Source organism: Panthera tigris, chromosome D1, assembly GCF_018350195.1.
Source record: "Panthera tigris isolate Pti1 chromosome D1, P.tigris_Pti1_mat1.1, whole genome shotgun sequence".
In the NCBI taxonomy this organism is placed as follows: Eukaryota; Metazoa; Chordata; class Mammalia; order Carnivora; family Felidae; genus Panthera; species Panthera tigris.
In genome coordinates, this window is record NC_056669.1 from 66,716,419 (window position 1) to 66,734,688 (window position 18,270).

Below are 18,270 nucleotides of genomic sequence, written 5' to 3' on the forward strand. Positions count from 1 at the left end.
GTCACTCACGCCTTGTCTGCTGTTAGACTCAGACTTGGGTTCAAGTCCTAGCACTGCTCTTCCTTAGCAGTCTGACCTTAGGCAAGTCACTTAACCTGGCTTTCCTCCCCAGAAAAGTGCCCCAGGAGGCTGTAGGGGAATTAACCCCACCTGTCCCACGAGGGTGTCCTCGCCCCCTGGTGGGGATGACAGAATCCTTAGCAGACTCTGACTCCCTAGTGCTTCCAGCCTAACAGTCCTGGGAAACTTCCTCCTTCTCCCTGCAGGAGACCCAGCCCAGACAAGCCCGTGGCTTCTTTACTTCCCCCTGAGAGGCCCCCAAAAGGCAGCCTGAAGAGTGTTAAGAGAACACCAGCTGCCGAGCTCTGGGAGGCAGGAGTACTAGCCAGGGGCCCCAGACCCTGCACTCTGTTGACTCAAACTGCAGAGAATCTCCAGGCTTTCACAGCCGTTTCCTGGGCAGGAGGAAACAAGACAGCTAGGCCCCTCTCTGCCCTCTGTCCACTGGCCTTTCCTTTGGGGGAAGTCAGCCTGAGTGCTATACGATAGCTTTGACACCAAGCTCCTGGAGGTGAGCCAGGCTAGGGAAACAGGTTGGGCACATGTACCCACTCCAGAGAGGAGGGAAAGGGCACAGGGGGCAAAGCTGGGCACAGAAGGAAACATGGAGACAGAGATAAAAACAGAAGCTGCAACCAGAACACAGGACAGGAGGGGCAGGCACAGAAACAGGGGCAGGGTCAAGGATGGAGACAGGGCTGGGCCAGCACAGGGTCCTACGTGGACGGGGGTGCAGCACAAGGTCGAGGTGGAGGACAGAGGGAGTAAGCACAGAGCTGAGCTGGGAAAGGGATAGCAGGCAGTGGGGGAAAAGCCCTGCCCAGAAGACTTGCATAACCTGGGGACCCGCTATTTCCCCAGAGGGGCCCACAGGAAATCTGGGGGTGGGCTCTCCACTCAGAACCCACATTTTCACCCCAGCCTGTGCACCCTTTCCAACAGCAGCAGACGGAGCATGGTTTAGTTAAGTTAGAGGACTGGCAAGATTCACTTCTTATTTAAAAATCATGACAGCAACAATAAAAATACTCAGCTGAAATGGCACCCAAAAAAGCCAACTCCCCTGAAAGTTAAAGTCAAGCGCCCCCATCCCAGCACCTTGTACCTTTAAGGAGGAGAAGGGTTCCCTCGCGTCCCAGCTGAAGAGCAGGTTATTCTTGGATATAGCAATGACTTACCTAAAACTGAGTTATTCCCCTTTCCTCTTCTGGCCAGCCTCTCTTCACTCTGGGGAGCTTTTACCATTTAAGGTCAATGTTACATCTGGCTCTGGAGCTCCGAGCTGAGAAGCCTCTGGCTGCTGAGCCTTGGCCACCGCCTCCTCCTAGAGGGGCTGGGACTTGGAGCCTGGAGCTCCTTGGGGAGCCCCCTGTGTCCCCACTGAGGGGGCTAATGGCAGGGGAAGCTGACCAAGCCAGCCCCAGGGCTCAGGGCAGACTGGGCCTGCAAGGCAGCTGCTTGCCCTGAGTGCCTCGCATGGGCACCCACACAGCAGAGGGCAGTGCCCATGGGCGGCTCGTGCTGCTGGGCACTGTCCTGGCCAGACAGGGACCAAAAGAACTCTGCAGATCTGCCTCCTAGCCTGGAATCCCCAGCAAGCATGTGAAGCTGGACAAGACCCTGGCTCAGGGCCAGGAGAAACTGGGAACACTTCCTGTCCCAGAGATTCATGGCGGGGGGGGGGGTGCTGCTCCCACCTTAAACCCTTGGGATTATCAGAGAGAAGGGCCTAGTAGGTTCAGCTAATTCCAGACCTGGCAGCAGCCCCAGGGGCTTCAATCCTTGTTCCTGCATTGGGTGGACCCATGGACTTTGCATTGTGGAGCCCCAGTCTCCTCATCTCTAAGACAGGGATAACAGTGATAACACCTCACTCACAGAGTTGCAGGAGGGATAAAGGAGACCATAGGGAAGGCTTAGCACAGTGTCAGCATGTCACAGTGCTGACAGGCAAAAATTTGTTTCCTTCCCCTGCCCAGATGCAGGCAAGGACGGGTTGTCTCTCTCCCGGAGCCCACATGCTGACCCTACTTGCTCCTCACCCACCTTGGATGCAGTGCCCACGTAGGGCCAAAGTCATGGAGCTCCAGACTCTGTGCAAGTCACATGGGGACTCCAGCCTTCTTCTGAGGCCAGAGGCAGCTCAGAGAAGCCCTGGATAGAGTTGCCAGATAAAATACAAAACACCCACTTAACTCTGAATTTCAGATAAACAACACATAACTTTTGTAGTATAAGTATATCCAAAACAACATTATACAGTGTAGTTTTAAGTATGTCCAATATATATATATATACTTGTTTGCATGCGAGGGTGTGTGATGAGGGTGCAAAGTGTGGGTGTGTATACAAACCATATATTGAACACCTGCTGTATTCCAACCTCTATAATAGATGCTCTACATAAAAGCATGTAGTGCCCTACAAAATGGAGTTATTGTACCTTCCCTTCCAAAAGGAAATTGAGACATGAAGAAGTGAAACCATTCTCCTGACATTCCACAGATGGGAAATGGTAGAGCTAAGAGGTGAACTTAGGTGGATTGGCCTTAAAGCTCTTTCCCCTTGGGGCACCTGGGTGGCTCAGTCAGTTAAGCGTCCAGCTCTTGATTTCGGCCCAGGTCATGATCTCACGGGTTCATGAGTTCAAGCCCCACGTCAGGCTCTGTGCTGACAGGTACAGAGCCTGCTTGGGATTCTCAGTCTTCCTCTCTCTCTGCCCCTGCCCTGCTCATATGCTTTTTCTCTCTCTCTGTCTCTCTCTCTCTCAAATAAACTTAAAAAGCTCTTTCCCCTTCAGCCAGAGTGTCTTAAACTAGAGTTCATAGATAGCCTTTGGGAGCTTCTGAGCCCACTGAAATTGTATGTGAAACACTGTGTGATTTGTGTTTCTCTTGGGTCCAGGCCCATAGCTTTCACCAGACTCACAAGGAATCATCAAATAACTTCTAAAATCACTGAATTAGTACAAGAATTTCATAAAACACATTACTAGTGGGCATGTAATATGGAACAAGTTCTATAGAAGACAATTTAGCCTTATCAAGATTATAAGGTTCATCTCCTTTGGCCCAGTTTCACTTCTAGGAATTTTTTTCTACAAACACACTCCCACACTTGGGAGATGACAAATGAACAAGATTATTCACTGCAGCTTTGTCTATGAAAGCAAAAGGATTGGAAACGACACAAATGTGTATCAACTGGGGGCCATAAAAGATGATGGGGTCCAGCCATAACAAAGGATAAGGAAACTCTGTGTAGTGATATGAAAAGCCTCCAAGATATGATTAAGTGGGAAAAGTAAGATAACAGAACAGTATATGGATAGATAGATAGATAGATAGATAGATAGATAGATAGATGGATAGATAGATAGATATAGATATACACACAAACATGCACAAATATACTTATGTTCACACATACACAAGTCACAAGTTCATGTGTGTATGTGTGCACACAATCTCACTAAAACAGCATACGAAACAAATAACATTAACAATAGTGGCCAATGGGGAGAGAAACTGAGTGGCTGGGGCAGAAAGTATCCACTATATAACTTATGTATGTATTCAAAGTTTTGAATCATATGAATAAATCATATGTTTATATTCAAAAATAATAATGAAACAAATGCATTGCAGTGAATAGGGATTTAATCAAGTCATCTTTCAGCACTGCCTCCCCCAAGTGTCAAAGCGTATTGACACGAACCTAACCAAAAATAATTTTCATTGCTTTTGTTTTCTATTTTGGAATAATTACAGACACACAGGAAGTTGCAAAAACAGTACAAAGAGTCTTATGTATGCTTCCCCCAGCTTCCCCCCAGTGGTAACATCTTTCTTGGCTGTTGTACAATATGAAAACCTGGAAGTTAGCATTGGTGCATTACTTTTACTAGACCATAGATCGTATTCTAAAGGTTATTTTTAAAATACAGTATAGGCTCTCACAGCTCATATATTCATTTAAAAATGTTTGTTGAGCACCTTTAGAGTGCCAGACCTGGTGTTGGATGACAAGATGTGGAAGGGACAACTTAGACCCATCTCTGCCCGTGTGGGGTATAGACTAGTGAAGGTGACCCCCTTAATCAAGTGGGAATAGCATCGCAGAAGCCCAGAAGCCAGCAGTGCACAGGGAGTGCTGACCAAAGCTCTAAAAAAGGAACCGTGTCCCTTGCTGTCCTGGTCATGGAGCTTCACAGCTTGCCTGAAAGCTGACTTTTAATCCTTAAAAGAGCATGAGCAATTACTTGGCTATTTTTATCCTTGTTCCTGGAGCCACACAGGGATTTGGCCTCACTCTACCAAAGTCTTCAGCTCATCACTCATTCCCATCAGAGACAATCATGTGTCCTCAGCATTAAAGCGGTGGCCCAGCAGAGATACACTGGCACACAGCTGGGGGAAGTTCTCCCAACAGACCATTTGACTCAGAGCCAGGGAAGAAGTCTGAAAGTCCCAGGCCAAAAGCTCATCCTGGGACTGAAGGAAGCCAGCTTGGAGAAGCAGCATCTTGCCAAAAACACTGCCAGCTCGGGGACTGACAGCTGGGATGACCACACTGAGATTTCCCTGCTCCTTGTATGCTCAGAGACTCTGTGCTATGCCTAGCACTTAGTAGGCCTGGGATGAGTAAGCAAATAAATAAGTGGCCAAGTCAGTGGGAACGACACCTAGGTGTCAATCAGATGACAATGACAGGTGTCATTTACCACACATGGTGCCAGGCACTGTGTTAGCTACTATACATGTGAGGTCTAGTTCAGTCCTCACCAAATCCATGTGATGTAGGGCTTCTCACACCCATGTCCTAGATGAGGAATGCAAGACACAGAGAGGTCAACAAGCATGCGCATGTCTCTTGGTTTGTAAAGCCAGATCTTCCTGACTCTAGAGTCCCCAGGTGTTGGGTTCAAGACAACAGAATGGGAACATAAGGTGTCTCCTCTCTCTCCCAGGATTCCATTGAAATGATAGCAAAGGACTCCTTAAAAAGAAATAAACGCCACAAAGAGAATAGGAGGGGGCATTAGTGAGGACGTTTCTGGAACTGGCAAGAGGAGGGAGGATGCAGGAAGGATGCCTAATAGAGGCAGGAGGGGGCTGTGACCCATGGAGAAGGGGCTCTGCTGTTCTGCACCTGAAAAGCCAGCTGTGACAAGGGCAGAAATGAGATACACAGCCAAGCAGATGATTCAGTCTATGGAGAGAAGGGGCTGGAAAGGAACTACCTCGGCTAACTTTTGTACACAGCATTTAGACCAAATGCCTTCAGGCGAATTGAAGACAAGAACTATAAACAAATATTGAGTAGATTTCTTTTCCATATGGATTAGCGATTTTGAAAGTACTTTCTGTGCATCCCTGGGCTGAGTAAATTAGTAAACATGTTAATAAGGAGAATCAGGTTTCTCATTATAAGAAGAGGGAGATACAAACACAGAAAGGAGGGAAAATTGAATAAGCCATGCAGTGCTGGGTTGGAACTGTAGGTACTGGCATGGACTAGATTGACAGGTAGGTAGATAGAAGGGGAGAGAGAAGGAAGAGATAGATAAACAGGTGGGAATGTGTATATAAACATATTTATATACATACAGACAGATGTGTGTGTGCAGAGACATACATCTGTTTCCTAGCTCTGCCCACTGAGAAGGTCTGGAAATAGCATGCTCCAGTTACAATGAACACACTTTGTACACAGATTTGGATTTGTAAATACCATTCTCCAACGAAAGGATCTAGGAGTCCTTGGAGAAACGAGTACCTCGAGGGCTGGGATAGGGAAAGTATGAGAAGAGCCTGGAACATCTGACTGTGCCAAATAGTAAGGAACTGCCTCAGAAATGATGGTGACATCAAAGAACAGAGGAAGGGACTCTTACTGGCCAAACCTAAAACAATATGAGCATCAGGTAACTAATGACAGTAAAATGATAACCCATGAATCAAGTGGTCCTGGAATGGGCTGGGGAGAAAAAGCGTCCTGGTACCCTGACTTTGCTTTGGGCCAGTTCTAGAGGGAATGATGCTGGAAAAATCATCATCTGCTTTCCCCACTCTTCCTCAAGAGCATGACTTACCCGTTTGTCTCAAGGAAGCACACTGTGCACATATCCTGTTCCTGGCCTCTGCTAGGCAGTGAGGTTACAGAGATAAACAAAACATGACTCCTGCCCTCCAGGGGCTTATGGTATGAGGCTCAAGAAAGGAAGGAACACTTGTGATCTAAGGCATGTGAAAGTGATTTGCAAACTGTCTGTCGGTGTGCTTACATGAGATGTCACTAGTAAAACTCTTCTATAAGGAAGAACACGGGTGGGCTAGGATGGGGTCATTGAACTTGAACCAAGTGTTGCAGGAATTCCAAGGAAGAAGTGGGACTTTAGGAAGGTTTGCTTTCTAGAGGAGTTGGCATTTGAGGCAAGGTCAAGGTTTCAAGAGATCAAAGTTTCAAGAGGCAAGCGGGTTAGGGAAACTGTTCCTAAAGGAAGAAGTAGGGTGAGCCTAAGTATGGCAGTGGAAAAGCACTCGGGAATGCGGCGGCAGGGGTTCTGTCATGGGGCTGGCTGAGTAGGTCATACTGTGAAGGAGCCTTGGCTTCAGAGTTTGGGTCTACCTGCATGATAGCCGGGAGCCCCACGGGGGTTCTAAGCAGGGATAGTGTCCTCAAATGTTTTGATCCTGTGATGGGTAGGGAGAATGTTAATGCCACAGGGAAGCCAGGAGCAGGAGCACACTGCTTAAAGAAGACATGAGTTCAGTTTTTTTTTATTTGTTTGTTTGTTACTTATTTTTGAGAAAGGCAGAGTGCAAGCAGGGGAGGGTCAGAGAGAGAGGGAGAGAGAATCCCAAGCAGTCTCCATGCTATCAGCACAGATCCTGGCATGGGGCTTGAACTCATAAACCGTGAGATCATAACCTGAGCTGAAATCAATGCTTGACTGACTGAGCCACCAACGCACCCCAGACATGAGTTCAGTTTGAGATACCGTTGGGATGCGCAGGTGGAGATGCCCCGAAGATGGTAGAAATGCAGGCTTGCCAGATTGTTGCTTGAGAGAGATCTCAACTGATGGCATAAATCTTAAAAATAGGGGTCTCTAGAGAGCCTGAAGTCACAGATGAAGATTGTAAACAAGATTTTGGACTTTGAAAGAGTCATGTCTACAGACTGATGGGATCAGAGGCCAATTTGCAGGGGTTGCTGACAGGGTTTTGATGTGAAGGTAATGCTCAGTTCTTCATTCAGCAACCATGTGATAACATGAGTGTGTGGGAAGAGGGAGGGAGGATGTGGGTAAGGATGGACTGAGATACCAGTGTGACCTTAGAAGTCCCATAAAGGGGAGATGGTCAGGAAAGGATTTCAGAGAAGGCAGTACTGCTCTTTGGAGAAGTCTAGATGAGTCTGTCCCCTCCTCTGAGTTCCCCTGCATCCCAAGTTCACACATATCCATCAAAGAAGTAGCTTACATTGAAACATTACAACAATGTTTTGTTGCACCAATTTTATAAACTTTTACAGTGCAATACATGTTATTTTTCCGAGACAAACCAAAGGTTAATTTCTCAAGGTTCTTGCTGCTTGCTTTAGCATCATTTGATGGGAGGATCTTTTATATACAGTTATGATAGATGAAAAATAAACCAGATTGCAAATCTTTTTTTTTACACTTAAACCATGTACCAAGTTTTTGCTCCAAATTGTGTAGGATAAGTTAAACTTAAATTGCATTCTATTAACCAATATGAGTGTATTTCTGTAAGCATAGTTATGTTGAAATAAAGTTTTAAAAAGAAAAAAAAAAGAAGCAGCTTAGGGGGAAGAGAGGCCTGTGGTGCTGGGCTGCTCAGGAAGGGCTTTGTGGGAGAAGGAGGAAATTCAGCAGGGCATCAAGTGCTGAGTAGAGCAGGGAAAGTCAAGGAGAAAGAAAGAATTCCAAGCTAGGCTGACGTGCAAGCAGACCTAATGGCAGGACAGATGGGTAAAATGCAGGATTCTTAAAGTTGCAAAGAACAGAAACCCACTCTGGCTGGCTCAAACGTAAAGGGGGCTCATGCCAATGATAACTGAGGCCCACAGAACATGAGGACAGGAAAGGAAGTATACCCAGACCTCAAGGGAGCAGAGAGCCATCAGAACTTGAGGCCTCTACCCTATCTTAATGTCTGTATCCTTGTCTCCCACAAACCACGTGATTCCCTCTCTCCCTCTTCCTCCCTTTCTCTATACATCTGCTTCCTCCTCCTTCTCCTCTCTCCTTTTTGTGCACACTCTCCTTGCTATGGCTCATTTTGGCCTCTCAACTCCAGCCCTGTTCTCCCCACAACCACCTGACAACTGTCTTGTTTCAGATTCTCAAAAGCATCTGATTGGCCTCGCTTGTCTGTTTAAGCCAAGTATCATAAGTCATTAACTACCCTAGGGGCAGGTATCCTGCTCTAATCTAGTAGTCATAGCTGAGGCCATGTGATAAATATGGTGTCCTTGTTCAGAGACTGTGGTGGGACAGGTGATAAAAGATGTCATGGACAAAGAGTGAGGAAAAGACCACACATTTACCAAGCTCCCATTATGAGCCAGAGTCGTGCTAGGTGACCTGTATTACCTTATTCAATGGTCCTGTAAGATAGCTTTCATTATTCTTATTTTTCAAACGAAGAAACTGAGGTTAAGAAAAATTAAGCAACAGGCCTATGGTCATAAAGGTACAGGGTAACTGAACCAGGAGTTAAACCAAGTTCTATCCAACTCTGAAATCAATACTCTTTCCATAGGATCACTCTGCCAGGGAATGGGGAGCTAGTTAGAACCATTGAACTTACTCTAAGAACACCACAGAGGTCAACCAGTCTTATAGGCCACCCTGCTTAAAGATATTTGCTATGGCAGACCTTCTTAACATTTTAGGGTCCCTTTATTAGGTCTGAGGGCCTAATAAAAGCAATGGAACATGCCCATACAATTTGACATGTACTTTCATGGGATTTACATACCTCCTAAGGCTCATCCATAGGCCTCCACCTAAGAGCCTTTTCTCTAAAACATCCCTGACTATTGATTATTCACCCCCTACTTGAATTCCTCAAAGGAGAGAGAGTTTATAGCCCTATGTGGCAACCCATTCCAACAATAGAAAGGTCTCTGTAACTTTTTCTCCTTTACTTCTCTTGTGCCCAATGGTGAAATGCAGAGCCAATCTCTCTCATACCCTGGCAGTCCTTCAATATCTGAAGACAGTGACAGCTGAGGCCACAAGCTTGTCATTTGTTTAAACTCTTGTCCCATGCTGGTCCCTCTCATCACTAAACAACACAAACTTTGCCAAAGTCTGTCTCACATTATAAAGTCCAGAACAGTATAGGGGACTGCTAGTTGTCATTCAGCCACTAGTCTCTTTATTCAGGGGATTCTATTTTCATATGGCCAGAACACCAGATTGCTTTGAATTCAACCTACAATTGTATTGGCTCCTGGAACAATGATGTCATTACTTGACTCATAAAAAACGCATGGTCCACTGAGACCCCAGATCTATATCACAAAATTGATCTATCCTTACCTTGCCCTCCCCTAAACAACCCTGAGTTACACTGTAGTCTCAGTCTGTAGTCTCAGGACTTCTGTGCTGGTGCCATGACACAACAGATTGTTTATCTCACCAAAGGAAGGGTCAAACCTTTCTTATATTATCCCTTCTGGCCTTACATAGTTTCTCTTTTGGATGAAAAAGGGGAAGAGATGTGAAGCAGAAAAAGATTTTTGAGGTTTTCAAGTTGACATTCCACCATTAAATTAATGCTAACAAAAGCTTGATTTCACTAATCCTGAGAGGAACTTGATCTCCAGATGCATTGGACTCGCTGGTTCGATGACTACACCATGAGTGAGACCTTCTTCCACAGCTCAGAGCCGGGTGTTTTTCCTTTTTAAAGGACTTTGAAGTTGCAGAGAGCATATATCGCTTTTTAAGAGCAAACCCAAAATAAGTTTTGTAAGCAGCTTTGTTCAAATGAAGGCTAACTGAATTAAATAGAACAGTTCCCTTTCATAACCATAAAAGAAGAAGAAAGAAAGGCGGGGGGATGCATTTGTTCCCCCTCATCTCCCTGATGCTTAATATGCTGGACTGCTCCAGGGCTTACTTCTCAGACCTCAATTCTCTTCTCCCTGCACTCACTCCCAAGAGGATCTTCTCCGAGCTCATGATTTTAAATGCTGTCTGAAGACTCTCAAATGCTTGGGTCTAGTCTAGACCTCTCCTCCAAACCCCAAAGTCATGTATCCAACTGCTGGCTGAGCACCTCTTCTTGGGCGTCTGATACACTTCTCCAGTTTACTCCATGCAGCCCCCAATACCTGCTCTCCCCTCAGCATTTTCCATCTTGGTAAATGGCAAGTCCATCCTTCAAGTTGCTCAAGCTCAAAATGTGAATCATTCACGGCCCCCCACTTGCAGCTCCCCACACATCCCATAGGGAATCCATCAGAAAATTATCTCAGCTCTACCTTCAAAATGCAACCAAGGACACCTGGGTGGCTCAGTCAGTTAAGCATCTGACTTCTGGCTCATGTTAATCTCATGGTTTGTAAGTTCAAGCCCCACATCAGACTCTCTGCTGTCAGCACAGAGCCTGCTTTGCAACCTCTGTCCCCCTCTCTCTGTCCCTCCGCTGCTTGAACTCTCACTCTCTCTCAGAAATAAACATTAAAAAAATACATCCAGAATCTAACCATTTCTTACTACTTTTATCACTACCACCCTGGTCTATGTGGTCATGACTTCTCACCATGATGTCAATGCTGTTGACTCCTAACAGCTCTCCTGCCCCCCACAGATCAGGCAGAGTGATTCTTTCCAATTATGAATTAGATCATGTCTAACAAGACTTAATTTGTATCACATACCATACAGAGCAATTTCTCTACATCACTCATTCTCAAAACGTACTCTCCAAAAATGTCCAGTCTGTATTTTCCAGTAAGACAACAAAGCCTAGAGAGACAAAGTATTTCATCCATGATCACACCGCTGCTCCACGAATGAGCTGAACCTGGTGTCCTAAGACCATGCTTTTTCCTTGAATCCAATTGCTGAAGAATTCCATTCTCCCCCACCTCTAGGAAATCCCTTTCTCAAAGCGGCCTGATCAAGTTGAGTTCATAAAAAATATTTTAACAAAAGCAAGTAGGTAAGGATGGGAGAAATGCAGGAATAACACTTCTGTGGAAGACGTCAGTCTTCTTGATAGCAGTTTACTTGCTCAATTTATTCCATCCAATGATGGAATTCCATCAGTGAATCAATCCAATTTATGGGTCGATATGTCATACAGAAGTTTTGGGGATGCCTGGGTGGCCGAGTCAGTTAACATCCTACTCTTGATTTCGGCTCAGGTCATGATCTCACAGTCATGAGATTGAGCCCCATGTCAGGCTCCACTCAGTGTGGAACCTGCTTAAGATTCTTGGGGCGCCTGGGTGGCTCAGTCAGTTAAGCGTCCGACTTCAACTCAGGTCACGATCTCGCAGTCCATGAGTTTGAGCCCCGCATCAGGCTCTGGGCTGATGGCTCAGAGCCTGGAACCTGCTTCAGATTCTGTGTCTCCCTCTCTCTCTGCCCCTGCCCCGTTCATGCTCTGTCTCTCTCTGTCTCAAAAATAAATTTTAAAAAACATTAAAAATTTTTAAAAAAAAGATTCTCTCCTTCCCTCTCCTTTTACTTCTCCCTTGCTCATGCTCTCTTGCTCTCTCTCTCTTTCTCTCTCTCTCAAAAAATAAAAATAAAAGAGGTTTTTCAACCAAGTGTCTGGGGCCACATGAGGATAATAACAACCAGGGCCATATTTTCTCTCCTTCCCTTTCTTGGGATTCTGGGCCCTTTACTATCATTTATTTATTTTGTACCTCATTCTGGGTACAGTGTTGCACAGCCTCAGTACCTCTTTTATTTCAACAATGACAAAAATTGCACAAATATCTGAAAACATCCTCCAAACATGGAGAAATGTCTATGCTTCAGAGCTCACAAATGCCCCATCCAATCCATTTGTTTTTGTAAACTTGAACTTTCACATTTAAAATAAACCATGTACTAGACAAAAGAATTCACTTTGGATCTCAGCCTTCCTTTGTATTCTTCCTTCCTTTTTCTAGATTAAAAGCCAAAGACATCTTCTTAAAGCATATAGGCCTGTTTTGGATTCTCCAAAAGCTACTTTTTAGGGATGTTAGGGACTTCCCTCATCTTTCTTGGGTAGGAATGTTGCCTGATTTTATTTTCTAAATGTTGAAACATTCTGAGAATGGAAAACTTCAAGGCAGACCCATGGTTGTGGGTGTATAGACCCTGGGGGTGGGTGATGGGTTCCCCAAGAATAGCAAGGGCTTAAGTGGAATGGGTAACCTCTAAAACGTGCATCACCTTTGGCAGCCAAGCTGTCATCCCATGGCCCACAAGGAACCTGCTTGTGCTTTGAGTGTGGATGTAGGACGTTGGGGATTATGGTGAAATACAAATGTGATGTGAACCATATTGGCCCTGAGAAAAGACAGTATCTGATATTAAACAAGACACAGCTTGCACAACAAGAGGTGAAGAAGTGGAAGGCACCAAAGCACAAGACCAGACTTAATACCAGATTGTGACCAACCTTTAAAATCCAAAAAAACTCAGAGAAAAACAGGATAGGATCTCAGTGGATACAGTCAAAGGGACCTACCATGAAGGGAGAGAAGGGGGATCTGTAGGGTCAGTGGAGGAGAGCAGGAAGGAAAATGTTTTATTCTTCCATAAGTCTGAAGACCCACCAGAGCCTTAAGGAAGTTGGCACATGTGGCAGAGCAGGGACCCAAAGCCACGGCTTAATATCCACAGCTTAATATTCATTTGTATGTTCATTCATTCAATAAACATGTATCTTTTCTACTTCCCCCTAACTAATCTCCTTGTCTCTACTCCTCTGTCTCTAATCCCCCCATAGCAGCCAGAAAGATACTTCTAAAGTATTGCTCTGTTGTTTACATCAGAAGAAGACCAGATGCCAGTGACTGAAAGCATTCTACTCCCTGCATCAAGAGACCTCCTGAGCCCTCCCAAGCCTTCCCTCCTCCTTCCTGCTTACTTGATCCACTGCTGACCTTGGGCCCTCACATACCTTCTCTACTTGTGTTAATATAAAATCCCATCACAAAAGCCTGAGCAATGCCACCTTTCATTTTGTATTGGAATAATTCTTTTAGCTCTTGGGGTTCAATCTTATTCTTTGTGTTTTTAGAGAAGAAAAAGGAGAGTGGGGTAGAATCAATGATACTCACTGGGGCCCCCAACTACCATTTCTTTTTTCCCCCAGACCTTCTCAATGATGCCTCCATATAACATCTACATGTAACAGAGGGACTGCTATTATAAACTTCAAAAATAAATTACAATCTTTGCTATGGCTAGAGGTGGGAGTTGCAAATCTCATTGGGGTAGATTGCACTTACTATGAGAAAAAAAATCAACTGAGTGACTTCCCCTAACAAATATAAGGCAAATAGGCACTTATACACGAAAGAGATAAAACAGAAATTCCTGTAGCCTGACAAAAACCACCTCTCCCAAATGTCTGTGATATGCAAAATTGTCTAGTGGGGTAAATCTCCACAGGAGACCAAGGCCTTGAACCCCTGACCCATTCCTTTTGCAGAAACATAATTGTTAGAACCTCACTGATGTATCGGGAGGGTCCTGATTGGGATCTACAAGCAGGAAGGGACAGCAAATGCCCCAGTGGGGAATATACCATAAGAGTCCAGTCTTGTGATCCAGCTGTTAATAACAGCTTAAGTACTAATGAAAGAGTACATTTATGGTAGAGCATGAAGTGAGGCTGTAAGTCCCTCTCTACTAAGCTACTTTGGCATGGTGGTATGCTTTGGGTGTAATGCCTAAGTTGAATGTATGAACTAAAACAGCTATAACTGTAACCTAAATATGAGTCTCTCCTGTGACCCAAGTATGTATATCTGTCAGGTAGAGAAGGTTATACTACAGTAACAAACAGCTCCAAAATCTCAGCGGCTTACAACGGTAAAGTTTTATGTCTTAGTCATGTTACATGCTGGCTATGGTTTGGCCATAGCTCTGCTCCGTGAACTCTTCACTCTAGGCCTCAAACTGAAAGAGCAATTCCTACATGGAACAGTGCCATTTTTGTGATAGAGGAAAAGATAGATTATGATGGAGTTTAAAGCTTCTGATTGGAAGTAGTACATGTTACTTCCACCTCATTGGCCAAACAAGTCATAGAGCCTCACTGGACAGCAGTGGAGTAAAAAATACAGTCCATACATGAAAAAGGCCCAGTAGGGACAATCTATTACAGAGAGTTCTAGACCAATGAGGGCATCACCATAGCAATGATCCACAACTACATGGGACCTGTTTTCAACTATGACACCATAAGATGGCAACAGAAACAGTGATAACATCATCATTGGACCAGTAAGATTCTAGAGTTCTCTCTGCCTAGCATTTGGCTGTTAAGACCATCCCTTTGGACTGAATGACCCACTGGGGTTATTAGAAAATTCAAGGGAGAAGATACCTCAAGTGGAAAATACTGGACTTCCTGCTAACAGACAAGCATGTAGATGCTTGGAAAATTTAAGGGAGATAATTGTAGTTGTATTCCAAGTTGGGGAGAAAGTTCATACCAATTATAAACTAAATCAAGAAAGTAGCCTATGATTATAACAGTATGCAGTCAATCAATGGCAACTATGTCAGACAGGCACTGGTAAGCCCTCATATGAATTCCTTTAATCCACACAAGAATTTTTAAGTAGTTAGTATTATTACCCCTCTTACTACAGAAACTAAGAGTTCAACAGATGAAGTATCCTTGGGTGGTTCAGTTGGTTAAGCGTTCAATTTCAGCTCAGGTCATGATGTTGCCATTCACAAGTTCAAGCCCTGTGTCAGGCTCTGTACTGAGAGCTCAGAGCCTGGATCCTGCTTGAGATTTTGTGTCTCCCTCTCTCTCTGTGCCTCCCCCGTTTGCACTCTGTCTGTCTCTCTCAAAAATAAACAAACATTAAAAAAAATCTGAAGTATCTCCTCTAAGGATACACGGCTAGCAGGTGGCAGAGTTCTGACTCAAACCCAAACCTGTGTAACTCCAGAATTCTCTCTTGCCTCCCTCTGGGGCCTTAGATCTGATACCCACCTCTTCAATCTCTTTTTTTCTTCTAATTTAACTCCATTTCCTGTTTTGTATGTTTGCCTGTTTTTCTCTTAAGACACTCCTTCTGTTACTGCAGTGCTAGGAGCCTTCCCAGTGAAGGACCCCCATTCCCCATCTCCATATCCCAAAAGTTGAAACATAAATCTGCACAGGCCCAGATCTAAAGGTCAAGGTTTCTCTGGAGTGTCTTGGATTCTGTGTCCCTCCCTCATCTGCCAAGAGAGACCACCTCCCTACCTCAAGTCCATCTCCCACGGGAGCTTCCAGCTCTGCTAGAAATGGAGTGGGCGACCCTGAAGCAACTGCTCAAAACAAGGCTACCTCATCCTAACTCACAAGGAGAGGTCTCCAGTTTTAGAAGCAGCAAACCTGGTCAGTGAGGAACACAACTCAGGAGTTTTTTAAACCCTGAAAATACTCCAAGTGCCATGCCCAGACTACTCAAGGCCTTAAGCAGCTCCACACGTGGCATTGGAACCAGCAATTACCATTTCATCTGAACAAATGGCATCCTGAAGTTCAGCCTTAGAAGAGTGACCATATTCTCTGAACTAAAAACTGGGAAGACACTTGGCCAAGAGAGAGGTTCTTTTCTGATTTGTGAATGCACTTAAAGGAAAAGTCTCCCAAGGGTCTGTAATTTATACTACATTTGGTTTTCATTCAATAAAATCTCTTCTATAAATAAAAATAGAATTACATGAAATTGAAATTGTGCTTCCCTCCAACTACCTCGTCAAAGTAGGCTTAGATCTGGGTACCTGCTTCTAAAGGAGTGAATCTCAGCATGTGATCACCTATTGTGCATACTTTAAATATAGGTTCCTGGATTCTGCTCCAGGTTGGAGGCAATAGAATGCAGAATTCTGTCATTTCTAACGAGCTTTCTAAGAAATTCCCACTGAAATTTGAGAACCACTGTCCTAACCACTGTCCTTTCCTAGTAAAAGGAAAAAAACCCAATAAAATAAAAAAAAAACCAAACCCCCCAACATGGAAATACAAAAACCAAGCAATTCTAACAAGCTCATGTGAAATGGAAGTTTTAGAATCCCCCAAATGCCTATAACTTCTCTTAAAAACAGTCCATGCAATTACTTGCAAAAGATTGCTAGTATGTTCTAAACAGGGAAACAAAGATGAGAATAATTCCCCGAAACATAAGAACAATCTATTCCAAGATCTTAGGAAATGGGTTGTCCTTGTGCAGAAGTACGGAAAGAGCTTTGAGGCAGAGACGTTCAGTTTTACCGGGTGCCCTCTCTAGCCAGCAGCAATAGGAGCAGACTGAAGCTGGGGGAGGAGCCAGTAACTAGCCAGGATTCTGGGCCTGGAAGCAGAGCCACAGGAGTGCTCTGTGTGGGAGGCACCCCACTTTTGTTCCGGTATTCATCCTCCTCCACACAGCTTCATACATCAGTGGAGGCTCACCACACTGCATCATCAGGGGACAGTTCTACTTAATTTAAGCCAGTCACAGACCCCATTCCCGTTTTTACCTTTGGGTTTAGGCATGTGACCAAACCCAGCCAATGAGATGGGAAGGCAACTTCTGCTGAGGGGCTTCTGGAAAGGTGTCCTCCCTACACAGGAAGAGATGTGGGAGGAGTCCACCCCTACTTGTTCTTCACATTACAGGGTCCGGCTGCGATGTCTGAGACTGTAGCAGCCATCTTGCTACCAGGCCAAGCTTGGAGCAGAACCAAGAGGTAGAGCTGGGGTCCTGGAACTTAGAGCCAGCCTGTCTCTGGGCTTCCAATTTTGTGAGATAATAATTGTCTTTATCATTTAGGACACTTTCAATTCAGTTCCTATTAAATTGCACCGACAGCATCCTAATTGCTAGAGGGAACTTTTTAAAACCCCAACTCTGAGTGTGATACGTGTGAAATCAGACAGAAAATTTTTTATGGTTTTTAAGAGGTGGCACTACAATTCCTTCAAGGGTGAGAACTGCAAGGGAAAAAACATGTAGAAAATTGTCGGGGTAGGATGAGGAGTGTCAAAGATTTGAGTGTTGGCGGGAAAAGGAGTCAGATGGGGACAGCTCTGCACAGTGAAGGAGAATGGAGACTTTCAGAAACTCTGGAGGAAGATGTGACAGAAATAAAAGAAGCCAACAAGAAGGCTTCAGAATGTGTGATATGACCCTTCTCCCTCTGCTATGTTCACAGATATTCACTTGAGTGGATCTCTTGTGGACACCAGTGAAGGGCTGAATTGTATATGGAGGTTGACATGGGGCCTTTGAATCATGATGGCTTACACAGTTGCAAGAGCCCAGAAGCAGAAGCACCAGGAAAATTCACAGCAGACTTGCTTTGGACTTCCCTGGACTGTGGAAATGGGGATTGGGACCAATCTCTTCCAGAGTTCAAAGATGAAGGAGGCCCCAGCTGACAACTGGGTTACAAGGACTCAGGAAATCCTGTTTGAGGAGAAGGCCAAAGGCTCAATCAAGACTTCTCTATATTGCAGCTTGACAGTAGAGGTGCAAAAATCCTAGACAGCATAGAAAGGGAAACAAGAGTAAAACCTGATCCAATGTCCAGCATCAAAGGAGTGGAGTATCTCTGCAAGGTGGAGTTGCTGAAGCTACTAAAAAGTATGGGGTCATTCCTGCAGAACCAGCAATGATTTGACTAGTAAGTGTGGGAGTGTGGGCCCAGCTGCCACTGGCTCTGGGAGAAAACGTTGTTGTCCTCTTGCTGTGCCCTGGCCTGGGCCATTTGCCTAGACGTTGCATCTGGGATGTAATAAGGGGTCTGCTGAGGCTGTCTAAACCTGCCCCCCCACTCCCTATTCTTGCTATCTCATGGGAAGAACAGTGGAATAATTAGAAGAGACCCAAGAAGCATCTCTGGGGATGCCCGAAGACCACCAAGGGCTCAGGACGAGTACTTTCATATCTTCCTTACAACTGAAGGCCAGGTCTTGGAAAACACAAGGGACTTCAGGGAAGAAG

At 44.9% G+C, this 18,270-nt stretch overlaps 1 protein-coding gene and 1 long non-coding RNA gene across 6 annotated transcripts in view; one reads left to right on the forward strand and one right to left on the reverse strand.

Annotated features, from left to right (window-relative positions):
- Positions 1-1,320, reverse strand: part of IRAG1 (inositol 1,4,5-triphosphate receptor associated 1) — a 119,669-nt gene extending 118,349 nt beyond the window's left edge. For 3 of the 4 annotated variants that reach the window (XM_042959456.1, XM_042959455.1, XM_042959454.1), the window contains exon 1: positions 1,166-1,249. Coding sequence is in view for 1 of the 4 variants with exons in the window: in XM_042959459.1 (XP_042815393.1) it covers positions 1,239-1,305 (67 nt within the window). In the remaining 3 variants the exon portion in view is untranslated. Of the gene's footprint in view, positions 1-1,165 lie in introns of all 4 variants that reach the window. The other variant, XM_042959459.1, reaches the window with a different exon arrangement.
- The window catches only part of LOC122231427, a 174,678-nt gene extending 161,463 nt beyond the window's left edge, over positions 1-13,215 (forward strand). For both annotated transcript variants that reach the window (XR_006208667.1, XR_006208668.1), the window contains one exon: positions 13,059-13,215. This is a non-coding gene — a long non-coding RNA (uncharacterized LOC122231427). The remainder of the gene's footprint in view (positions 1-13,058) is intronic.
- The last annotated feature ends 5,055 nt before the right edge of the window (positions 13,216-18,270 follow it).